The 23787-nt window shown below is 55.8% G+C and overlaps 1 protein-coding gene across 1 annotated transcript in view; it reads right to left on the bottom strand.

Moving 5' to 3' along the window:
* Positions 1 to 11085, bottom strand: part of ALX4 (ALX homeobox 4) — a 44666-nt gene extending 33581 nt beyond the window's left edge. The window contains exon 1 of the mRNA XM_066251327.1: positions 10586 to 11085. Within this exon, the coding sequence (XP_066107424.1) occupies positions 10586 to 11030 (445 nt within the window). The 5' untranslated portion in view covers positions 11031 to 11085. The remainder of the gene's footprint in view (positions 1 to 10585) is intronic.
* Between the last annotated feature and the right edge of the window lie 12702 nt (positions 11086 to 23787).

Here is a 23787-nt window from a genome sequence, read left to right on the forward strand (position 1 = left end):
TCTGTCCCCCCCCCAGCCTGCTCCCGGTAACCATGGCCACCCTGGAGTGCTGGCTACATCTCAGGCTCAGGTCTGCATGCTTCATCTTGTCTGGGCTGTGAGCTCAGGACAGCATTTTGGCCAGATCAGAGTGCTGCATCCATGTGAGGGAATCTCAGACTCCCAAGGGCGGGCTGAGTAGATGGGGCACCCGGGGAAGGACATCTGCAGCTCGCAGGTGGCCTTGCCGGGCAGGCAGCGGGGAGGAACAGGGGGCCCAGAGTGGGGCACGCGAGGTGGGGCTGGGGGTAGCACTGCAGGCAGGATAGACCTAGACCTCACTGCAGGGAATAGGGGAGACCTGAGGAGAGGCGTCAGGAAGGGAGGAGACTGCCCATGTGAATACAGCCAGCTCTGGGGGTGCAGCGGCTAGGGCCTTGGCCTGTGGTCTTTGAGGTGACAGCACAGAGGGGACAGTGAAGAAAAGGGGTGCTCCTCCAACTGTCAGAGTCTGAGAGGCCCTCCCTGCTCCCACACCCCACACCCCACAGGAAATTATTTCCCACCAGGGTACAGGAGAACTAGAAGTCTGGTTCTCACCCCAGGTTTTGATTCAAAGGCAGCAGAAAGGAAGAGAGGAGAGGAGGATTTTTAGAATTCCTAGCACATTCACATCCCATGTCATTCATTCAGCCGTTCGTCAACATTTATTGAGCACCTACTATGTACATCAAATCCTGCTCCAGGCTCTGAGAAAACAGTTTGAAACAAAACAGACAAAAGCCTCTTTCGGTCACTCATCCTTCCTAGGAGGAAGGTGTTTCCCCACGGCTTTGGCCCTCACACGCTCCTCAGCTTCACCCTGCCCTGACCAGAGGTTCTGTCATGTTCCTGGGACCCCAGGAAACTCAAAAGAGCTCATAACAGCTCTGAGACATCTACGCCATGCCAGGCAGCCCCGTTCTCGCCGCAGCTCAGCAGGACCCCCCTCCGGGTGAAGACGCTGCCCAGGTCAGAGAGTCAGATCTAGACCTCTAACCCACAGGGCACCAAGCCTACCCTCCTGACCCCCTCCCCGCCCACTGCGTCCCTGGGTGTGGAGATGGGCAGAACTCCGTGGGGGCCACGTTTATAAAACCCAGTCTCTCAATCCCCTATCCTCTGAGATGGGATCAGGGTGACCTCAAGGCTAATAAGGATCATCCTTTGAAAGGATGCCTTTTAGGTTCTCAGAGTCCTTGGCCATCCAGAACTTGCCTTCTCCCTTCCTGGTGGTCCCACCTAGGCCAAGTTACTCATTCGCGACGAGTCAAGTTTCATCCATGGAACAGGGATGATAATAGGTCCTGTCTCACGGGGCAGTGATTGGGGTTCAGCGAAATCACACACAGGAAGCACGTGGCATGTGGCTGGCTGCCTGGGCAGGAGCGCTCGGTAAACGTGGGCTCTCACCTGGTGTCACCTGCACCACCAAGGTGCCCTGCCAGCTCTAACCCCCTTTAGTCTCTCATCGCACTGGTCTCACTTCATTGCCGTCCCTGTCCTGCACACGGGAAAACCGAGGCCCAGAGTCAGGCAAGGCACAGCACTGTTCCCTTCTGGAGGGTGGACCAACCATTTCCCTCCCACATGACCTATCTCTCAGTGCAAGGGATGGGGCAGAGTGGTGGGGCCCAGAGGTCTCCTGAGGGTCCTGGAGGACCCATCTGCCTCTCTAGGTGTCTTGATCCCAGGCCTGGGATCACACAGAACCCCAGGGCCTCAGAAACCAACTAGTCCCATGCAAGAGTTTTACAGATGAGAGACCGAGGCCCCAGAAGGGGTCCTGTGCAGCAGAACTGGAGACATGCTTCTTTTCCCCGCCCGACAGCCAGCGCCCTCCTTGAAGGTGGGGGCCGTGGAGCTGTCCCAGCTCAGTGCTGGGGTGTGAGCCAGATGTGAACGCATGTGGCTGAGTGGTGGGGCCGCAGACAGGGCCAGAGAGACCCCTGGACAGCGGGGAGGTTCACATAGCCGGGAGGGCCCTGCAGTCTCCATCCCCACTCTGAAACCTGATCAGAGGCCCCCTACACCACCATTATTTGAAATAGCCCATCACCTGCAAAGGGTAGATAAGGAGAGGCGGTGAGGCCCCTAGTCCTCCTGCAGAGAACTTGACCTTGCAGGCTGTACCTGCAGGCACACTAGCCATCAGCCGCCACACCTCCTCACTCCCTTCCCTTAGAAGACAGGGACAAACAGCTCCATTTTGCAAATGAAAAAAAAATGAGTGGAACCAGAGAAATAGGGGGGTTGTTCCAAAGGCACATAGCTATTTCCATGGAAAAGTCTGGACTTGAACTCAGATCTCTTGATCTCCGGCGTGGAGGGGGAAAGGAGAAAGGAGAGAAGCGGCCGGGGCTGTTCAGCTACCAGAGAAGATCCAGTGTCTCTGTAGCAACTCCCAAGCTCCCTCAACTTCTCCGGGACCTCCCCTTACTGGGCAAGGTTATGCCCACTTGGGAGCAGGGCTTCTAAGGATCTCCAAGCCCAGGGACAGCCCTTCCTGCCAGTGCACACCCCCGGGTGCGCCCAGCTGCCCTTCTCAGCGGATCCTGGGTCAGGGCTGCCCCCGTTCTACTGTCGCCCCATGCACGACGCACTGGATGCACCAAGTTACTGGTCTGTCTCCCCCCCACCCCACCCCGCCCCGCCCCGCCAGACCCAAAGGCAGGGGCTGCATCCAGCACTTCTCAGAATCCCCCACAAGGCCTGGCACTGTGACAGGCACAGTTTGGTGAGCAACGAGTCCATGGAATCAGGCATTTCAGTCCCCTCTTCTGTGAAACAGGACATCTGGGCCAGCAGACGTCTGGTGTCTCTTCCAACACTGGGTGGGACACCCAAGCTGACACCATGACCCATTGTGTGTAGGCGGCAGCACCAGGGCTCCTGGACGCCACCGAGGCCTCCGGGCCTGGCACCTGGTCAACCGAGAGAGGAGGAGGTCAGCCCCGAGCTTCAGTTAACCCTCTCAGGCACGAACCCCCGTGGTTTCCACCACTTAGGAAAGAACCCTGGCCCGGGCGCCTGGCGGAGTCCCAGCCCTGCCCGGTCACATGCAGGAGGAGTCCCTGAAACCCCACAGGAGCTCCACGGATCTCTCCAGCTGCCACTACAATGCCCAGAAACTTACGATGGGGGTGCCTTATTTCTGAAGGTGGAGGAGACTGCAAGCAGCTACTCTGCTTGCTGCTTAGAGAGAGTGTGTGACACACAGGAGGGGAGACAATGAAGGGAGAGGGTGGGTGAGCATGAACAGATATTTCCCAAGTCCACTCCTCCTCCTCCTCCTCCTCCTCCTCCTCCTGCTCCTCCTCCTGCTCCTCCTCCTCCTCCTCCTGCTCCTCCTCCTCCTCCACCCCCACCAGTGGCTGCTTCCTTCTCCCAAACCTGTCTACAGGGGCCCCATGTCTTTGTGCCTCAGTTTGCTCATCTGCTGAATGGGATCTGCAACCTGCATAAAGATGGAGCAGAGGATGGTCTCTCTACACAGTGAGCCACACAAGACAGAGGGTACAGTCAAGAGCTAAGGGTTTAGGGGAGGTCTCGCTGCAGTGTGGGTGGGCTGGGTAGACCCTGTGAAGGCCTCAGGAAGATGCTGGCGGCTGGGTGCCACCCCCATGGGCCACAGAGAGACTTTTCCTGCCACTCGATGAGTCAGCCTCCCGGAGGCTGTGGCAGGGAAGGCCACAGGCTGTGATGCACAGGCGCTGAGTCACCGTTTCCCTAGCGTTGTACACAGGTGCACGTGGCTCACGTACACGGGGGACACAGACGCAAGTGCTGGGGAGTCGCACCCTCTGTCACACAGCAGCGCATACAGATTAGTACACCCGGACCCTGAAGCACACTAGGACAGCAGAACACAGACCCACCCACCCATGTTCATGCCGTGGACATGCTCATACAAATCCCAGCCCTCCAGTCACGACAAAGGTACTGGGATATGCTCACAGGTGGCCCTAACCATGTTCAAGCCACACTCTGAATGAGTCATCAATTCTTCATTCCTCCTTCCAGCCAGTAAACACTGATTGTGCCCAAACATATACTCCTGGAAGGAGGCAAGCTATAGAATAGCAGGCAGGCGCTCAATTTGCTCTCCAGGAACAAGGGCTGGCACTTAGGTGCTCAGCACAGGCAGAGACAGGGGAAGGTGAGTATAAACAGGACAGGAGCGGCCGGAGGGGCCAGGAACTCCACAGCCTGGACTTGAGCCCGGTCACTGTGAGTGAAGATACCCAAAGGATACCTGCTAGCTTGCCCCTCTCCACACGTAAGCCCCGCCCTGGAGCCTAGAACCTGCATTCAACCCAAGCCCTACAGGACCGCTGCCCACTTTGTCCCTGTGCCGTTTAGTACATCCTAGGGGACTCTCAGGACCCGTTTCTGCTTCCAAGGAAGCCTTTCCTGTCTGCCGAGTTCCATTTCTCCTGGACAAAAATGTATACAAGGGTGAGGAAGGCAGGGAAACGCCACAACCGTGGGTCCAGAAACCCCTAGAAGGTCTTTGAAAATGGTCCGATTGTCAACGTTTCACAGAGCTACAATCCAGAGAGGAGAGGAGGGGAAGGAGATCGGACTTTCCCAAGGCCGCGAAACTGAAGGTGGAGATCCGCCTTCCGTCTACACCAAGACCGTGAGTCCTCCCTGCCCGTGTGCCTAGCTAGACATGAGCGTCGCGGGCGCACGAAACCGTCCACAGCCTCTCAGTCTTCTCCATCAGGGCCGGCGGAGGGCGTGGAGAACCAGCAGATTTGCCCCGACCTGGGTCTCGGGCAGTCCTTAGGCGAGGTGCTTGGCGCCATTGCCCACAATCTACGGCCTCCAGTTTGGGGGGAGAATCCGCTCCAACGCCAGCCTGCTTTCAGAACCCGATGGAGCGCGCGCCGGCTTCCTTCCGTCCTCCACCGCGCAGCGGCGCCCGCGCCAGCGCCCCGACCTCGCGGCCCCCAGGCCACGCGGCGCGGTCTCAGGGAAAGGCAGGTACTGGAAAGGTTGTGGCGCCTCTTTCACCCCCCGCTCCACCCCGGGCCAGTATCTCCCAGCAACGTTGTTTTCCTAAAAGTCCAAACCCCGCGGAGCTGCTTCTAGGGCCAGAATTGGAACCCGTGGCTGCCCCGCGTCGCCACCCACTCCCAGCCGTTCTCTTCTCTGAGCCTCCTTAGCCCTCCCCGCTGCCGCTGAGTTTCAACGCGCTGCTCACTACTCCCTCTCCTCCTCGGTGCGCCAGTCGGGGGGGGGGGGATGGAGTAGAGAAGTGGGGATACCAGCTCCCAGACGACCCGGTCTTTGCTGCCCCCAGGCCACCCTGCACCCCCAGCCCTGTACGGGGTGAGGGAGGAGCATCTTGCCCGGAGGTGGGGGTGTCGCTCATTTGTACACCTGTAGGTGAGAGGAGAAGGCACCGGCGTTACCTGTAGGCGGGCGCTGGGGGGGCATCGATGACTGACCTCTGAGAGGCACGAGCCTGTGACTAGGCGGCGGGAGGGAGGTGCCTCCTCATTCCGAGAGAGGGCCCCGTGTGGAAGGAGGTCCAGAGCAAACCAGCAATGGAGCCGGGCACCCACGGCCCCTGAACAAGACACGACAGGGGCCATCGCTCTGAATATGTTTGCTGGGGGGTGTCACCATTTGGAGTGGGGGAGGGCTCACTGTCTTGGATTCCTGGGGAACCCCATAGTTTCGGGAACACGTGGCCAGGTGGCGACCCACAGGTGGGCCCACACTATGACTGGGCTCTCTCACTGTCTCAGAACAGTGCCTGGGTCAAAGTCCTCGGGGGCCGGAGTTGCGGACACTGAAGCTCCCAGTGTGAAGAATTCTCTCCCTAGCTTACCCCCCCCCTCCCAACAATTCCTCTTTTCCTGCAGGGATAAGCAGAACACTCAAGCTTGGCCTCGGGTTCCCCGTCTGAAAGCCCGCGGTGCCGGGAGGCGGGTTGGGGCTGCGCGGGCAGTTTTCCCCTTCGGCCCCTGCTTGCTGCTTCCCACACTCGGGTCCAGGGATCCGCCCCAGACAGACACGCGGGACTCCAACCTCCCCTCTACCCCGGTTGCTGCAAATATCGCTGTATTTCCATTTCATATTCCAACTTGTCACCCAAACAAAGCCGTGCGTAGAGAAAAACGGGCTGAGGCCAAGATAAAGGTCCCTCCCGGGAAAAGTGCGCCCAGCCCCTTTCCAAAAACGAAAGTCCCCGGGGGACTTTGGCTAAATTTCTTGTATGTTATTTTAACTTATTTTCCTACCAAGGCTCCGTTTTGCAGCGAGCTCGGCTCAGGGCTTCAGCGACTCCGGGGTGGTGGGTGGCCGCGGAAAGGCTTCTGCCTCAGCCGGTAGTAACCTCGCTTTTGGAGTCGGAACCGCGCAAGACAACACCACTGTCTGGCACAAGGCGTGGTCCCCAGCTCACTGAGGTCTCTTCTGCAATTTTCTTAGAACTTACAAAAACATTTTCACCCCCAAAGTTTTCGTGTAGAACAACATACAAAAACAATAATTTCCCCCCAAAGTTTTCGTGTACATCTAAGACACACAAAGGGGGTATTTCTGATCCAGGCGGTAGTTCTACCACATACATAACGTCACTAAATTTTCCTCCTAGCTACGTGAACTTCACTGGATACAAATTATTTCTAAGAAAGAAAACTTTGTTTAAATCGATTGATTTAAAATAATAACTGGTCCTGTAATCCAGGCCTTTTGTTTCTCTATTTAAGAACATGTGGATCTAGGCCTGGTTGTTGGAGAACACTAGCCGCTATAGAAATTAACAAAGTAAAAAATTAAAAGCATCTTCCTTCAGATCTCTCTCCTCCAAAAATTTTCTGGGAGGAGTGTCGGCGAGGTCACAGCTCCCAGGCTCAACTTTCCCTTCTGTCACCCCACAATCACCCACAGACTTACTACTTCTGCCCGCATCTCTGTTTCTCCATGTTTTCTGGGACTCCCATTCAAAAAACCCACGCTGCTTCTCTGACTAAATTCGAATATGACCCGAACAGGGCAGAGTTGACACACTTTGTGGTGTGTGATTGTGTCAGTGCAAGAAAATAAATATCCCTAGCATTCAAACATTGCGTCTAATTCGACAAATCAGGACCAGCCCCTCAGTGGCGCCCCAGGGATCTCCTGCCTGGCCCGCTGCTCTCCAGACCCCTGCGCTGAGAGCGCTCCTTCGGGCGGTTGGTGGGGAAGGTAGCAATCCGCTAGCAACGAAAACCTGCGTGCACCGAATCGAAAGCGAAAGAGAGAAAGCAGGGCTGCTCCCAGAAGCGTCCCGGGGCCCCCGGCCGAGGCCAGGCGCGCCTGGGGCGACAGGGGGAGTCGACTTAGGTTTTGGAGACGAGGTGCTTGAACCTGAGCCCCAATCCCCGCGGCAAGGAGACTCTTCGTGCTGCTGAGAAATGTTGGGGTCTCCAACCAGGCGTGTGTCGTAGGACCCACGAGGTCAAAACCGAGCCAAGGATGGGCAGGGACTTCGGAAGGCCGAAGTGCAGATCCGGAGCCTGGCCAGGTCTGGATCGCAGCCCGGGTGGGGCTCTTTCCTGAAAACGCGAAGGTGTCTGCTCCGGAGGGAACTGCCGACTGATCTTGCTCGCCTCCCTGTTAGTACTGATTCGGGAACGGAGGTCCAGTTAAGGGTAGAGACGATTGAAGCCTGGGAGTATTTCTCACCTCCACTTTTGGCAACTTGGAGAAAATCTGGCTGGCGGAGACCGAGATAGCGGCGCGCTCCCCGGGCGTGGTCCCGGCGCGCCCCCACCCCAGGCCTGCATCTCACTGGCAGAGGGCCCCTTGAACGCAGGGCAGTGATTCTCAGGACTGAGGTCGAGAAGGAAACTTCCGGGGCCTTGCCCCCAGCTCTGCGTAGTTCCGCAGCTTGAGAACTGGCTACTGCCCGAGACCAACAGAACTGCGATGGAGGTTTCGAAATCGAAGCTACCTGAGGTCAGAACCGTGGTCAGCCAAGGCCTGGCCCAGCCCTGCACCATGGCCTGTCTGCCCCCACTTCCTCCCTTTCCCCAAGCTCCTGGGAACATCCCAAGGCTTTTTCCTTGAACCCCATTTCTCCTTTTGCAATGCACACTCTGACAAGTCTGGGATAGAACAATTTGTTAACACATGCCTCAATTTCCCTGCTTGCTGGCAGTCTGGAGAGCTAACTCCAGAGGCCCTTCTCCCAGCCGCCTCTGTAAAGGTCTGAGCCTCACCTCTTGGTGCCTGGGTTCCTTGTCTTGTACCTAATGTGCCTACTCTCTTTAATACAGGACCAGAAATGTCCCCCTAGGCAGGGAAATTCTGCTGCTGAGAGGAAAAGAATAAACAGGGCTGTTGGTTGTTCGTGGCTTTGCCCAGAGTAGTGCTCCCATCTCGGGCAGTCAGGGAGTGGAGGTCTGTCAGTGATTCCAGTCTGCTTTCTGTCCCAGCTCTCCCACAGCGGGGGCAGGCGCCCGTCCTGTCCTCAGAATTGGGTTCTCAGAGACTCTTACCAGCACAGAGATAGAAACCTTGAAGAGGGTAGGCTAGATCCCTGCTCTGTCCGTGGGGGGACGTTTACTACCCAATGAGCTCTTACTGTGCCTTGCTCGCAGGTCACACTGTGGGTTGTCCCAATGGCAAATGCAAGTAGAGGAAGAGCCAAGCTGGCATGTGAGGGCCCAGTAGAGTACAGAGAGGATGCTCAAAGGGGTACAGCCCTTTCCCCTTTCCCTCTGGACCTGAAGGCATCTTCCAAACAAGAGGGTGGAAGCAGCTTGGGACTTCACCTTGCCTAATACATGTCTCAGCCTCCTCAGAAGCCTCACTGGTGAATTTTGTTAACACATGAAAATCCAGCACAGGGGGAGAGGAAACATATGAGTCCCCTGGCTTTGCACAGTGTGCCTCCCTGGGTCCCCCAGTTTGTGGCTCGCTCTCACCTAACAGTCCCAGCTGACATGGGTGAAGGGGGGCCTGGGTGAGGCCAGGAGGCAGGCCAGAGCATCTGGACAGGTTTCAGGGCGCCAGAGTGTGGAAGGAGCACCTGTGAGGAGCTGTGAGCGTCTGTGATCTGAGTGCCTGATCTCATTCCAACAGGAAAGTGGAGGGAGTGGGGAAAGGCCACTGGGTCTTTCTAAATCTGCTCTCAGTCCTGCCCTGTGGGTTTGGGAGTGTGTGACTATGTGCAAGGCCACATGAGTGAGCGTGCTTCATCTGTGACCACGTTGGCTCATGAGGAAGAGGTGTGTGTGTGTGTGTGTGTGTGTGTAGTTGTGAGTGTAGACAGGCATATGATTGTGTGAATGTTTGTGTGTGTTCACAACCACCTAATGAACTAATTCTGAGCCCGAGGGAGACCCAGTTTGAGTGTACAAAAATGCTTGCCATGGGCTGTTCTCCTCAGGTTATTCCAGCTGCCAAGGCCTCCAGCCACCATGTCCCATTTTTTGTCCCCAGGCCTGGTGCCGTTCCATCTGGCCTGGATCAGGCCAGCCACAGCCATTGCCCTTCAGCACCAGCCCGTCTCCAGGGCCAGGCGGGGAGGCCTCAGGGAGAAGCTGTGCACCTAGGGCTCCTAGTCCGGGGCAGGTTCTCCCTGCCTTCTCCAGGTCCCTGCTACCAGCCTAGGGCTCACCAGTCCCCATTCTGGGGCAGAGAAGGCCAGGTTCCCAGGCTGCTCTGGCCTCAGGATGCCCTTGAGAGGCTCTCTCTTCCACTATGATCACTGAGCTCCCGGGGGCCCAGGTCTGCGTTCAAGGGGGCCTGGAGGTCATTTAGGCCTCGGGTTCCCTGTGGGCCCAAACCAGGAGGAAGAAATGTCTCTCTTCCCTCCGCACTGAGGCCACTCGAAATCGTCGGCTTCCTATCTCCTTGAGGAATGGGCCCTAAACCATTGTTTCGAGGCCACCGAGCCTCTAGGGCCGGCCAAGAGAGAATCGCTCGGGAACTCTGGCCGACCAGCCTCCCAGCATTGAGCCGCGCTGGGGGCCACAGGACTCGGTTCTTCGGTGGCCCTAGGGCGTCTCCGGACCCGCATCCGTGTGTCGCCCCTGTTCCACGGCATCCCGGGTGCGCTCCGACGACTGCGCTCCCAGCCGGGCTCCGCACCTGTAACGCTCCCACCTGTGGCGTCGCCGGTGGAGCCCCATAGCCGCTGGGAAGCGAGGTCCCGGCAGCCCAGAGCCCCGCGCCCGAGCCCCGCGCCCGAGCGCTGCGCCGCCACTGTTTTCCGCCGCGCACGCCGGGAGCCGGTGCGAAACAGCCGCTGCTGCAAAGCCGGCCCTCGGGCAGCGCAAAGCGAGTGGTTGGGGCAATGGCAAAGAAGCGGTGAAACAAACTCCAGGTCGAGTTTAGTAGCTCAAGTGCTCCTTGGCAGTGACGGGGTAGATACAAAGGGGCCAGACGGGTCCCTGGGTCCCTTCGGAGCAGTCGATCCCCAATTCCCGGCCGGGTGTCGCCGACTGCTCAGCCGCGCACCTCCTCAACCCAACTCTGCCCCCCGCAAGCCTACCGGGTTTCGACGTCGTTGAAGCCACGGGCCCTGGGCCTCCTGCCCCGAGGGACCCGCATGTGCACTCACCGTAGCAGGGGACCTGCAAGGCCGAGTTGTGGCCGCCGCTGCCTTCCGGGAGCTTGAGGCTGCCGTCCGGGGGTGTCTTGCAGGCGCCTCGCTGCATGTAGAGGTGCGGCTGCTGCGCCGGCGGCTGCGGCTGCGGCGGCGGCGGCGGCGGCTGCGGGGCCGGTGGCTGGGGCTGGAACTTGTTAAAGGAGCCTCGCGCCCCGGCGCCACTCTCCAGGGGTGCCGCCAGATCCTGCTGCCCCGCGCTGTAGCGAGCCCGGCTCTTGGCGTCCCCGAATCCCTGCCCTTTGGTGGCGGCGGACAGGAAAGTTGTGCCGAACTTATCGCCGCCCGGGTATGCCCTAAAAGGTGACGAGCCCTCCCGACTCTGCGACACCGGGCTGAAGTAGGCGTCCATGGCAGCAGCCGGCGACTCGCTGTAAGACACGCAAGCCTCAGCATTCATGCCTAGCTTGCGCCGGCGACGGGCGGGGGCGCGAGCGAGAGCGCGAGGACGCCACCGCGCGCCTTGGCCGGGAGTTTGGAGAAGCGAGGAGGCGGTGGCTGTGCGCTCCGCGCCGGCCTGCTTGCTCCTCTCCCTCCACCCTCCGCAGCGCTCGCTCTCTCTCTCTCTCTCTCTCTCTCCCTCTCCCCTTTCCCTCTCCCTCTTCCTCCCTCTCTCTCCCTCTCTCTCTCCCTCTCCCTCTCCCTCTCCCTCTCCCTCTCCCTCCCTCTCCTCTCTCTCTCCCTCTCTCTCTCTCTCTCTCTCTCTCTCCCTCTCTCTCTCTCTCTCTCTCTCTCTCTCTCCTCTCCCTCCTCCCTCCCCACAGCTGGCCCAAGGAAGAACTGAGGGCTGTAAAAAGATTCAGATGTTTCGGAAAGTTGACCAGATCTCTCAAACTCTCTTAAGGTTTTGAAGAGGTGAGAGAGGTGGGAGAGTGGGGAATAGAGAAGGAGTAAATCCCCCTACCCCAGAATCTCTCCTTCCTTCTCCCCTTCTTCTCACCCTCCTCCTCTCTCCCTACTCTCCTGGACTGCCCCTGCCCTTTCTTTCTTCTCCCAGGGTAGAATCTTGGGGATTCTAGCCCAAGGCGCCCAAAGGCTCTTCCGATTCTAAGCGGCTGGGGAGGTGTCAGGACCCGTAGGGCTCCGGAGGCTAGGTTGAAATTTATCTGGTCCCAGCTTTGGCCTGGGGGGGGGGCATGCAAAACTTTAGTGACATATTACAAAAAAAAAAAAAAAAAAAAAATCCTTAACAGATTCTGACACTCGGAGTCAGATGGGCCGCTAGCCTCCGGATGCAGGGAGTCGTTTGCACACTTCCACGTGAATTTGGCTGCGCAGCTGCGAGCCTCCCCACTGGTGCCTTTTCCTTCTGTTTCCAACCCCTCTTCCCTATTCTCGGATCTTCCATGAAATTAACACATATGCCACAGCCGTCCTGTGCATGGCCACTTTCGTGTCTGGATAACCATTTCCCGCCCCTGTAAGGGCTCCGGGTAGGGGTGAGAAGGGGCCTGTGTTAACTCAACCACAGGAGGAACCTCGGCAGGACCAGGCTCCAGAGGCTTCAGAGCGCTGCCTCCTCCGGGACAGAGACCCACCCGCACACTGCAGGTCTGCGCCCAGCCCACGGGAGTTTCTGGCTGGCCGGCTGGAGAGCGCTGCTCTGTCACCTGCTCACTGCTCAGGCGGGGGGTGGGGTGGGGTGGGGAGGCAGTCAGTAATCTCTGCTTTGATGGGTTGTGGTTTCCCTCACAGACAGACACACACTTCAGGACCCTGAGACCCGCCACAGCGAGGAAAAAAGAAAAACTTTTACTGGGCATCGAGCTCCTTTTGAACAGCGAATCATCGACTGTGCCTCAGGACAACGGTGAGTGGTGGAGATTGGGGGTTTCAGTTTTCCCGTGAGTAAACAGAGGCTCACAGAGATGAAGTCACCAGGACAGGTCACACAGCTCCAAGGAAGTAGCAATGCCCACCTTAGAATTCACGCTGAAGCTAGTCCCTTCAAGGACCTGGGGAGACATTTCAGACAGGGAAAATGCGAAGAGCAGATGAAACGGGTTTCTGACGGTGGAATGACTGGATTTGAAGGAGACCAGTTAGAGAAGTGCTTTGACAAACTGCAGGGAGAATCCATGGAGTACATACCTACCTCAAGGGAGGCTAGGCGTGGGGTGGGAGGTGAAAGGGCAAAGTAAATGAGGGCCTGAGCACCCTGAACCCAGGAATGCAGGTCAATCTGTACCTAAAGTCTCTCCAAAAACAAATGGGGGGGGTCATGCTTCTACTTCCAACCTTATCCCAACTAATCCTCGCCCCAACCTGACTCCCTTGGTATCTCTGCTCCTTGCTCTGCCTCTGACTGCACGATCCCACATCTGGTTTTCATCCCAGCTTACCTTGAAGTGCTTGTTAATAAAGATATTCCACAAACCGTGGCCAGGGTTGTGCAGGCCCGAACCCCGCCCCCAGTTGCACCCATACCATTCTGGACCAAAGACCTAAGCCATGTGAGGATCTTGTATTTATTGGACACCTATTATATGGAAGCCATCCACAGGTCATCCTCCTGGCTACCCCCAACAATTTGAAGATGATTGCCTTGTCATGCCCATTTTGCAGATGAGTAGACTGACACTCAAAGAAACCAATTAATTTTTCAAGCAAAAAGTGGGTGAGCTGAGCCTGCCATCATCCCAACCAGCTCCTGCCCAGCCAGCCTCCTTCAGTTCTGTGATCCTGCCAAGTTCTGGATTCTTGTGACCAATGATTTGGAGCTGTGCCTTGAGTGTCTTCCTCCAGGAAGCCTTCCCATATATCCCCGTTTTCTCGGTGCTTCCCTTTGCAGCCTCTGCCTCCTGGGTTTCTGGGTTGTCTGGTTGCTGGCATGGGTGTTCATCTCACAATCTCACTAATTGGAGGCCCCCCGCCCAGGGCAGTCTCTGCTCTGCCTGGTGCCTCACAAATATTTGTGGAATAAAATTAAAACCAGGGCTCTCAGACCCTGGGTCCCTTCTAGTACCCAGCAAGGCACCAGTTTCCTGTCGCCAAGGACAATGAGTTTCTCTTGCTCTTCACACGAATCAAGCATCAAAATTAAGAGCACGCTGGCCTCTCAGAGGCTGCACAAGAACAGTGAGTTTTCTCAGAGCAGGGGTCAGGCCCATCTTGTTCACCCAAGAGCTTGCCACATTCTAGGCTCTCCTAAAATGTGTGTTGAATGAATGAATGAAAATGGCGTGTGGACCGAGGGCTTAGAGGTGCATTTTTGTCAAGCAGGCAAGCAAACCAGAGGCTACTAGTCTCTTGTGCCCAGAAGCGGCCTGCGTGCACCCTGATAGGGGAGAGGTTTCTCTACTCGCCCCACCCCCAATTTCAGGCCTAGACACAGGCAAAGACTGGGAAGTGAAACACACGGGCTGAGGTTGGGGGAGGAATGATCTGAGACAGGTGTATAATTGTACTTAGGCATTACATCTGGTAAGCTCTGCACTGCGTGTGCTCAGTGCAAACAATTGCCTCGTGCCAGGAAGCTTTCTTTGAGCTCTGCCTCTGACCACCTACCCACCTGGTGCTTTTATTACCTGTTTAATTACTGCCTCGTTTTTTCAACATCTTCTCCAGCCACCTCAGGGATTTCAAACCCAGAGCCCTGGGGCGCAGCATCTGATGTCCTCGGCCAGAATCCATCCACTGGTATACTGAGGTCCTGTGTCCTTGGGACCTGCATGAGAGCCTTCTGCTTTTCCACGTTGTACCTTAGAGTGGGACTCTAAGAGAGAGTGAGCGTATGCCTGTGAGTGAGGTAGTGCCTTTGGGTTTGCCTGCAACGGTGTGGGTGTGAGAGCATTCTGGGTAAGTCTTTTGCCACTGACCCCCTCTCCTCAGTTTACTGATTGTGTCTAGTCTACTCCCACTGCCCTTGACACTCCTGGCCCTTTCTTGCACTTCCAATTACTCTGAGAACTTGCACTGAGAACCAGGAATGGTGGGGCTCAGCGGAGCCCTCTGCACCCCTCCTTCTGGCAGGCACCCCCTGGCTGCCTCCTTCTCCCTCCCTTTTGAGTCTCCACCTGAGCCCTCCTGGAAGCCGCCTCCCCCCTTCCGTGGGTGGCCCTGTGGGTTCTGCACACAGCCCTGGGAAAGAGAAGTGATGAAGAATCTTTCTTTGTCCAGATGAAGTGCCCAGTGTCACCTCTTCTGGGAGGCCTCCCTTCACTACCCGGGATACTGTGCTGTCACCTCTGCCGGTGTATTTCCTCCACAGCGTTGTCCTGACCTGACATTCTCTCCCACATTTGTTAATTTATTTGGTTTAGTGTCTGTCTTCCAACTGGAAGGTGAGCCCAAGGCTGCTGTCTCTCAAGTAGGAATCCCAGCACTGCTAAGTAAATATCTGTTGAGTAAATAGCTATAGAATGAATGAATCAATGAATGAATGAATGAAGGAACAAATGAGTACCAGGAGAGCATTGCCCCGGGTCTGCTCAGGCCTGACGCTCTTGAGGCCAGGCTGTAAGACTGAGTTGGCTAGAAGGTCCCTGATGAGGAGGAAGCACAGCAGATAGTCCTTTCTTTCAAAGGGAAGGATTCAGAACTACCTTCTTTGGTCTGAGCTCCCTCCACCTCTGCCTCCTACTGCCCTCTCCCTTCCCCTTGGACAGAGAGTGGAGCTGAGTTGGGAGCACTCCTGCTCCACCGAGCAGATGCCGCTTACCTCCGTTTACATCTCTGTGACCTCACCTTCACTTCCAGTGGGGTAAAATGGGACCTTACCCACCTCCGGGATTGTGTACACTATTTGGCTCAAATTTGCCACTGTGTAAATGCCAGGACCCAACAAGGACTGCTCAGGAGGACGCTTTGGGGACGCTGAAAGGACACTCTGGACAACTGCAGCAGGGGCAGGAGTCTTGCATGGAGCCCTGCTGCCCTGCAGACCCCTGTACACAGACCTCACACTCTGAACATAGTACTAACAGTTACATGTCAGACAGCGGTTACAAGTCAGCTCTGGCACATTGAGATCTTTACAGTCCTCACAAAAGGCCTGTGGTGGTTACATCCCCCTTATTTTACAATGATTTAAAAAATCAAACCACAGAGAAGTGAAGCGATTGGTACGATCCCACAGCAAAGCAGAGGACTTGGGATTCCGACACAAGGGAGCTGACATCAGAAGCCATGCTCCTAAGCATTGAGCCTTCTCAAGGATCTGGCAACTCAGAGATATCAGCGATCTCCGACCGACCGGTGTGTCAGAAGGTTCCAGATACCTCTGGACTTGCCGGGCGTGCTGGAAAGCGCCTACCTCTCCAGTGCCCTAGGTGAGGTCGCTACAGCGGCCAGTCCGGTCAGTCACTCAGAGCGATCACCAGTCCCGGCCACACGCTCGGGGCCATCCTGCCTTCCGCGGGCGAGGGGACAAGGCGGCGAGATCGGAGCATGAGGCCGGGAGGACGGCGCCAGCGCCCGCCGCCCGCCGCCCGCCGCCTGCATCCAGCCATCCAGACATTGTTCCAATCCCGCCTGGAATGCGGACACCGCCGCACCTCACTGCGCTCGGCTCCGGCGCCCGCGCGCTCTCGGGCCCCGTGCCCGTTATGGAACGCAGGGCGGGAGACACTGTCCCACTGAGGTTCTCCAGGGGCTACGGGGCTGCGGCGAGTGCGACACAGGCCCCGTTAGGTCCCGGACAAAGTGCGCCCGGCTGTCCCTATGCAAGGCCCCCCTTTGGGGGCCGTCTTGGTGCTTTGAGCCCCTCGAAAGAACCTCGCAGGAGGGGCCCTGGGACCAAGTCGGGACTTGCCTAGCAGGGCCCGGGAGCGCCGTGTAGCCAGCCCTTCCTCCTTGCCCGCGGCCCGCACTTCACTCTCGGATTTGTACCCCAGTCCTCTGTTGGCTCAGGTCTGGGACAGGCCTTAGAGAGTACCCACCTCCAGCCTCCCCTTCTGTATGTAATAGGCCTGGGCAGCGAGGGGTTCGAACGGAAGTCTGCGTGAACGGGCGCATCTTCGTTCACCTGGGAATAGCTCCAACTCCCGGAATGCTAGGGAATCGAAGCGTCCTAGAGTTGTTGCTCACACACTGTTCTGTCGGGAGCATCAGCGGTGTACAAAACGGGAGAGATGGAGGGAGGCTTTCAAAAACAACCAGCCTCGTCGCCCGCGTCCGTGGGAACGCACACCTCGCCCCCCACCCCACCCCAAACACACACACTTACCCTCGTGAAGGTCAGGGATCTGTCTCTCGGCTCTCGCGGCCCCGGCACCCGGTGCTTTTGCGCAGGGGTCTGGGGTTCTAGTCTGAAGGTGCAGGACAGCCGCCCAACAGAGCCTGGTGCCAGCTCTTCGTCCCTCCGCATACGCGGGGAGAGAGCTCCCGGGGACAGGGTATGGCGACCTCCCCGCGAAAAATACGGCTCAAAAGTTCATGAGACAAGGTCTCTGCTCTGCCCAATGACCGCTTTAATCCTTGACGAGGAGGAGGTTGTTAGAACCAAAAGTCCTCCTCCGAGTTCTGAGCCAGTGTATTATTTGAATATCGGTTACAGCACAGATCATTTAAATCCAAAGATAGTTCCCAAACATCGTTAGCCAAACCTCCAGTCCCAGGTGTTTGGACGGAAGCCCCCTCTCCCTTCGTGTAGTCTCTGTCCCTTCTCTCCTGGAAGCGGGTCCTTTAAGATTTCAGACTGGTTGGGAAAGATTGGCCGTTTGGAAAACGGAGTCCAAAATACATGACTTCAGATACACCAGGGTCCTGAGGCACCCAGCTCCTGGGCAGAGAAATAAGGTCTCAGTTTCTTGAGGTGCTGGTCTTACCCACTCTTACTTCTAGGGATGTATACAGCAACTGTCTCTCCATTTCTCCACTGGGGAGAAGAAGGCTTCAGTAATGGAGGGAAAGCAGTGTTGGTGGCCAGAGGGGGCAGAGGACCCCTCACACTGTGTCTGCATGTGCTTGTCTCTGGGGAGATGGTTCAAAATTCTCAACAGGGTCTCAAAGGAATCCTTGACCTCTGGAAGGTTAAGCTCCACTGGTCTGGACAGAGCTGACCTCTTGGGACAAAAGAAGACTAGCCCCAAAGTCCTCTCAGTTTCCTGAGACTTGGGCTTCACCCACTTCCTCCCCAGGCACCCCTTCCCTGGGCAACAAAGAGGCCTACGTTCATTCGACTGACAGCTAGAGGGCCTCTTCGAAGGCTGTGACACTCCTGCCTAGTAAGGGGTGGTTTTTCCATTCCACACCCAGAAAACCAAGCTGGAGCTAGGGAGAGGCGAAGGGGCAGGCTTCTGTGGGGGCAGGAAAGGGCTGGCTGTCTGATTCTTTCCAGCTGGGCATCCTTGAGCTCAACTCCCCCCCCTTCCCTTCTTCTCCCCCACTCCTCTCTTCCCTTCCAGTCCCCAGAGCCCACTGGCACATCCACACTCCCACAGAGCCCAGGCCTCCCTCTGCTCCCATTCCTGGAGAGCATGGCCCATAATTCTCTTCTACTCTAAAGAGTCATTTGTCCCCTTGTCCCTTCCCCCAGTCCCAAGAGTTTGTGGGCAGCCAGTGGCAGCTGTGTTGACTCCCGTTCCAACACCCCGACTCCCCCATCTTGTCCTCATGGATGGTAGGAGGGGTCTTCTGGATTCTCTTAGGATCAGAGCTGGGCTGGGGAGTCTGTGGTAGTGGGGAGGCCAATGGGGCTGGAAAGGGGGAAGGGAAGGAGGCAGCAAAATGCCTTGAAAGCAATTCCATTAGTGGTCAAGAGCCCGGCTTTAGACTCAAGTTTGAATCCAAGTTCTGCCACTTTTTGGCAGTGTAATACAGGCAAAGTGACTTGCTTCATGGGCCTCGGTTTCTTCATCTGTAAAATAGGGACAATAGTATCGACTCCATAAAATAGCTGCAAGGATTAAATGAGATCATGCTCACTTAAAGTATTTTCCAGTAACAGCAATAATAATTTCCTTTTCATACCAGAGATGCTGCTATTTAAATATCACAGCCCAGCCTTAAAGAATCAGAAATGGTCCTGGCCAGGTAGCTCAGTTAGTTGGAGTGTCGTCAGGACACATGGAGGTTGTGAGTTTGATCCACAGTCAGGGGAACATATAAGAGTCAACCAGTGACCCATGAATGAGTGGAGGAATAGGTTGATGTTTCTCTCTGTCTCTGCCTCTCTTCCTCTCTAAAAATCAATCAATTAAAAAAAAAAGCAACTTAAAAAAAGAACTAGAAATGACCATTTGGGATTCCTGCCCTTCAACGTTTGGAAAATGGGTCATATTTATTCTTCTGACCACAACTCCTCCAGGTCATGGTCTTTAAAAGCCCTCAGGGAAAAGGCCAAAGGCAGCCGAGCTCCCAGGGTTGAGCTCCCAGGGTCGAGCTCCCAGGGTCGGTCTGCCCTTCCTACCAGCTGGTGCAGGCAGGAGATGGGGTATGTGAGTGCAGTGTGTGGGTGAGTGGAGGGTTTAGGGAAGGAGGCCCCTGCTGCCGTCCATCCTGGCTCCAGCCCACCTTACACTTAAAACAGCAGCACCTCGTATCCATTGATTCTCTCTGTAAGCTCACCAATCAGCTGTGGAGTAGGGTCCATGCCCCTCGTACAGTCTGGAAAATGGAAGCCCAGAGAAATGACACCACCTGCCCAAAGTCACACTGTGAGCCACAGGTCATACCTGGTATCTCCTTCCTTCAGCCACGGGACCCTGCGACCTCACAGAAGGGGGCGGAGTCTTGCATTAGCACTCCCTGCCTGCACCCCTTCTTCTGCCAGCCGCCTGACCTAGTAGAGAGGGGTCCTGGCCCTAGCACCTGTCCTAGGAGGCAGCTAGCGCACATTCTGATCCGCATAATCCCAAGGCTTGTGATTAGCAGGGAGGAAGGCAGAGAGGAGGGAGGGTGTGGGGAAGGCAGGGCAGAGGGGAATGCCGGAGAAATACTCTAGGCACTGGAGACCCCAAGGAGAGACAGCTACAGACAGCTCTGGCACATAGTAGGTGTTTAGTAAGTGTTGGTGGTTATTATATTTTTATTGCCTCCTGCTTTAACTCCCAGCCTTCCCAACTCCCTCCTTTTGGCCGGTAGGACACCAGTGACCTGACCGTGACTCTCTCTTTCCCACCGGCCTGCAGTCCTTCCCTCCTTGGGACTGACCTATGGGCGCCCAGCTGGCCTCCCCTCACTACCCTGGCACTTCAGGGGCCCGGGCCAGAGCGCAGAAACGTGGGGGAAACTGTGGACACATCTCAAACCCACCCGACCACAACTCCTCCGCGAGGGGTGTGGGGTGGTGGTGGTGGTAGGGAACAGGGGCCTTGACTGCTGAACTGCGGGCGGAAGCGCGGCGCCGTAGTGGGGTTCACCAACCTCTATCCCTGGAACCTATGGCTCGCGCCCCCAGAACGGACTTGGAAAACCAAACGATAGCTGCTGAGATAAAAGCTTGGACTGACATCGGCGGACAACGGGGAAGCCCAGGAACTGCGTGCGCTGCGGCTGTCCCTGGGTGGTGGCGCCCTTGCTGCATTTAGTGGGTGCCAGTTGGGGCCGCGCACCTCTGCAGATCCGCGCAGCGCACCCTCCTCCCTCGGTGCGGAAGGAGGCAGGTCCGGGCCGAAGGGTGCCGCCCGCCCGGAAACACCCAGGAAAATGCAAATCCTGCAGAGAAGGCGGTGGACGCGACTGTGACTGGGGAGCCGGGCGCTGGCGTTCTCGCCGCCTTTGCCCAGCGGCGCGCTGTGCGACCTTCCGTGAAGCTTCCTCTCTCATTCTATGTGTCCCAACTGCTCTGCCATCCTCAGGAGCGCAGAGACTCCTAGCTGCTTTCTTTAAATTGAATTCGTTTCCACGTCCCGTCGAGTTTTTCAAGAGGTAGTTGATAACGCAGGCTCTAGAACCGGGCAGCTGGGAGGAGGGCGGGGCGCTAATCGCGACCAGCAGTGGTGCGACCTTGGACAAGTCTGTTTCCTTCCTGTGCCTCGCGGTCCTCATCTGTGAAGTGGCCGTGATTATTTGGATCTCCTAGGAGAGTTGGTCAGATTAGTGATCACGTGGTACGTGCCCCGTCACTCCCGTCCTGATGCTTGTTTGGGACGCTGCAGGTTTCCCGGGGTTTGGAGGAGCACGCAGTTCAGCAGCCACCGCTGACCTGTGTCCAGTGGTGCTCAGATGACCAGTCTCTACGTTGCTGGAGTTCCTCTTCCTGGCTGGGTCCTGGGGCCACGTGACTGGCCCCCAAGTGTGACCAATTAAGTTATTTCAGAATTTGCCTCCTTTAAAATACTTCACCAGGGCCTGACCCGTGGTGGTGCAGTGGATAAATCTTTAACCTGGAACAGTGAGGTCGCCGGTTCAAAACCCCTGGCTTGCCTGGTCAAGGCACTTATGGGAGTTGATGCTTCCTGCTCCTCTCCCCTCTTCTCTCTCTCTCTCTCTCTCTCTCTCTCTCTCTCTCTCTATATATATATATATATATATATATATATATATATATATATATATAAAAACAACAAAACTTCACCAGTCTGAATGTGGCATTTAGTACAACCTCAATGTTGTACAACCACCACCTCTGTCTAGTTCCAAAAACATTTTCACCCCCAAAGGATGTATTTCCCTTTTTAGCTCTCTTCCCAGGTGTGCAGGCAGACACTAGGACTCCATGCCCTTTCAAATCTTCAGTGCTTTTTTTTTCTTTTTTTTTTAAAGAGTTCAATTTGCTAAATGATTTGCGAAGTTGATCTCCTAAGACTAGGGAACTAAGGAGGTGAAAGGAAGAGCAACTCAGGACCCAGGAATCAGTGTGTGTGTGGAGCAGGGAGAGGGGATCACAGGGCAGGGAGCTGGAGAACCAGGCCTGGGCAGAGGGTCTTTGACTGCTCTGCCGTCCACCTTCAAGGTACAGTTCTTCCGGTGCAGCAGTGAGGGCTCTGCACAGGTCTCTGTGGCGGCTGACCTCTTTAGGAGAGCTACTTCTTAACACGCTGATGGGAGCTCTCCTGGAAAGACCCGGATAGAGGTCCTTTAGTTGTTTCCTAGGGCTGTTGTAGCAGATGACCAAAAACTTAGTGGCTTACCAGAGCAAACGTGTTCTCTCACAGCTCTGGGGGCCATGAGTCTGAAGTCATGGAGGCGGCAGGGCTATATTCTGGGAGGATTCTTCCTTGCCTTTTCTAGCTCCTGGTGGCTTGGAGATTTCCCGGCGGCTCCATTACCCCCATCTCTGCCTCAGTCTTCACAGGACCTTCTTCTCTGTGTCTTTTCCTCTTGTGTGTCTTATAAGGACACGTTCTTGGATGTAGGGCCCACCTGGGAAATCCAGGATTTAGCTCATCTTGAGATCATTTACTTAACTAGACTATAAATACCCCCCCCAAAATAAGGTCACATTCACAGGAATGGGGGGGGGGAAGGTGAGGACCTGGAAGTACCGCTTTGGGGCTTACCATTTAACTTGTTACAAGTGCATACAGCCAGTTCCCTATATAACTTCAGAGGCCCCCAAGTACCAGTGCAGGCTAGGAATCTCTGATTTAATGTCACAAAGGAATTCTTTGATGCTACTGTTAGGAAAGTGGAGAGAAAAGCAACCATTCCTGTTGCCACTTAAAGTCCTCTTTAAGGAAGGGCACACCCACATGTGGTTAAGAGGAGAAAATGAACCCCCTATTCTGCCGTGATATCGTCTACCCCTTTGAGGAAGGACATTCCAGAAGAGGAGGCTAGAGACAGAAACTGGTTGCCTTTCTACAAAGAAGCCCTTGAAAAGTGCAGCATCAGCCAGAATCTGAATTTGTGAAAATGGACCAACAGGAAATTTTACCCTGTCAGACAAACTTCATAAAGGCTCCTGTAGGGTCTCAACTGCTCAGAGAAGCCTTTTAAGAAAATTGCAATTTTTAGTCAGACCCTGAGGGAAGTCGCACAAAGATCTTTACACCCCTTCATGTCTTCTCCTCCTGCTGGCCAGGCAATGAGGGAAGAGCCAGGTCTTTCTCAGCGAAGGGGGAGGAGGAGGAGGAGGGGAGAGCAATCGGGGCTGAGGAGAAGCTATTCCCTGAGCCAGGGGACAGGATAGGCCCCAAAGATAGAAGCGACAGCTTCCTCAGCTGAGTCCCTGAGTCGCCACCTGTGTCCTTCCTGCAGATTGGATTTATAGAGTGCAACATTTTAATAAAAAACACACACACCTTCCCATTTTGGTACATTAAGAGATTTCTAACAAAACACTGTAATGTTGCTATAAATTTTTCTCCCAGCACCCTCACAAGTAATAACTCAGCTCTGGCATTTTGCATTTAATGTTTATTTTGATGGCTACATTCCAGCCGGAATGGGGGCTCAGGGTGGGGAGAGAAAAGGTAAAACTGCCTCCTCTTTCCTAGCCATTAACTGTGTGTTTTTAATAAAGTCCCTACAAATCAGGGAGCCAATACTTGGAAAGGAAGGAGCGAAATCATGACACCTTATCAGGAAGTGCCAGTGGCCTCCGTTCTAGGTAGTAGCTGGGGTGAGAGGCCCTGGCCGGGTCCCGCCAGTACGGGTCCCCAGAGGGTCCCTGGAGTGTCTCCTCTGCCCATGCCATGCGTTCAGCCTGAAACGCCCTCCTCTCTTCTCCCTAGCAGCTTCAGTATTCGTTGTATCCACTTCACACCTGTAATGTAATCTTCGGCTAGAATGGGCTTGGGCAAAGAATGTTTGAATGAATGAATGAATGAACGAATGGATGTACTAGGTAGAACTGGTTGGAAAACTCAGTTTCACTATAGTTACCTCTGTGAAGGCAGCTCTTTGGGGCTGATTCATCATTTTCCCTTTTAAAAAAGAAACTGAGTAGTTCCAAATCCCATGGAAACCAGTTTATGACCCCCTTTCCATTCGAAGGTGCAATATGCCAGTCATCTTCCACCCAGGACATAGGTCAGAAGCGACGTCAGTTAGGCCTTCTAGTCCATTCCTCTGCCTCCAGGTAAGCACGGGAGGTGGGATGCTACTCCATACTGTCACAGATGTGGGGCTGCTTCCTGGAGGTAATGGCTAAGGGTCCTGGTGGCTGATGGCTGATGAAGGCGTGGCCTCCCCATGCCTGGGCTCCCCCCCCCCAGCCCTCCTGCCACAGCGTCTGCTTGTTAGGAATTCACAGCCCACCTACCTGTCTTCCCACAGGGCTGCTGATTGGAGCCTGGGGCTGGGTTGCCCTATTCCTGAAGCTTGCTCAG

The sequence above is a fragment of the Saccopteryx bilineata genome, chromosome 1 (assembly GCF_036850765.1).
Source record: "Saccopteryx bilineata isolate mSacBil1 chromosome 1, mSacBil1_pri_phased_curated, whole genome shotgun sequence".
Taxonomy (NCBI): Eukaryota; Metazoa; Chordata; class Mammalia; order Chiroptera; family Emballonuridae; genus Saccopteryx; species Saccopteryx bilineata.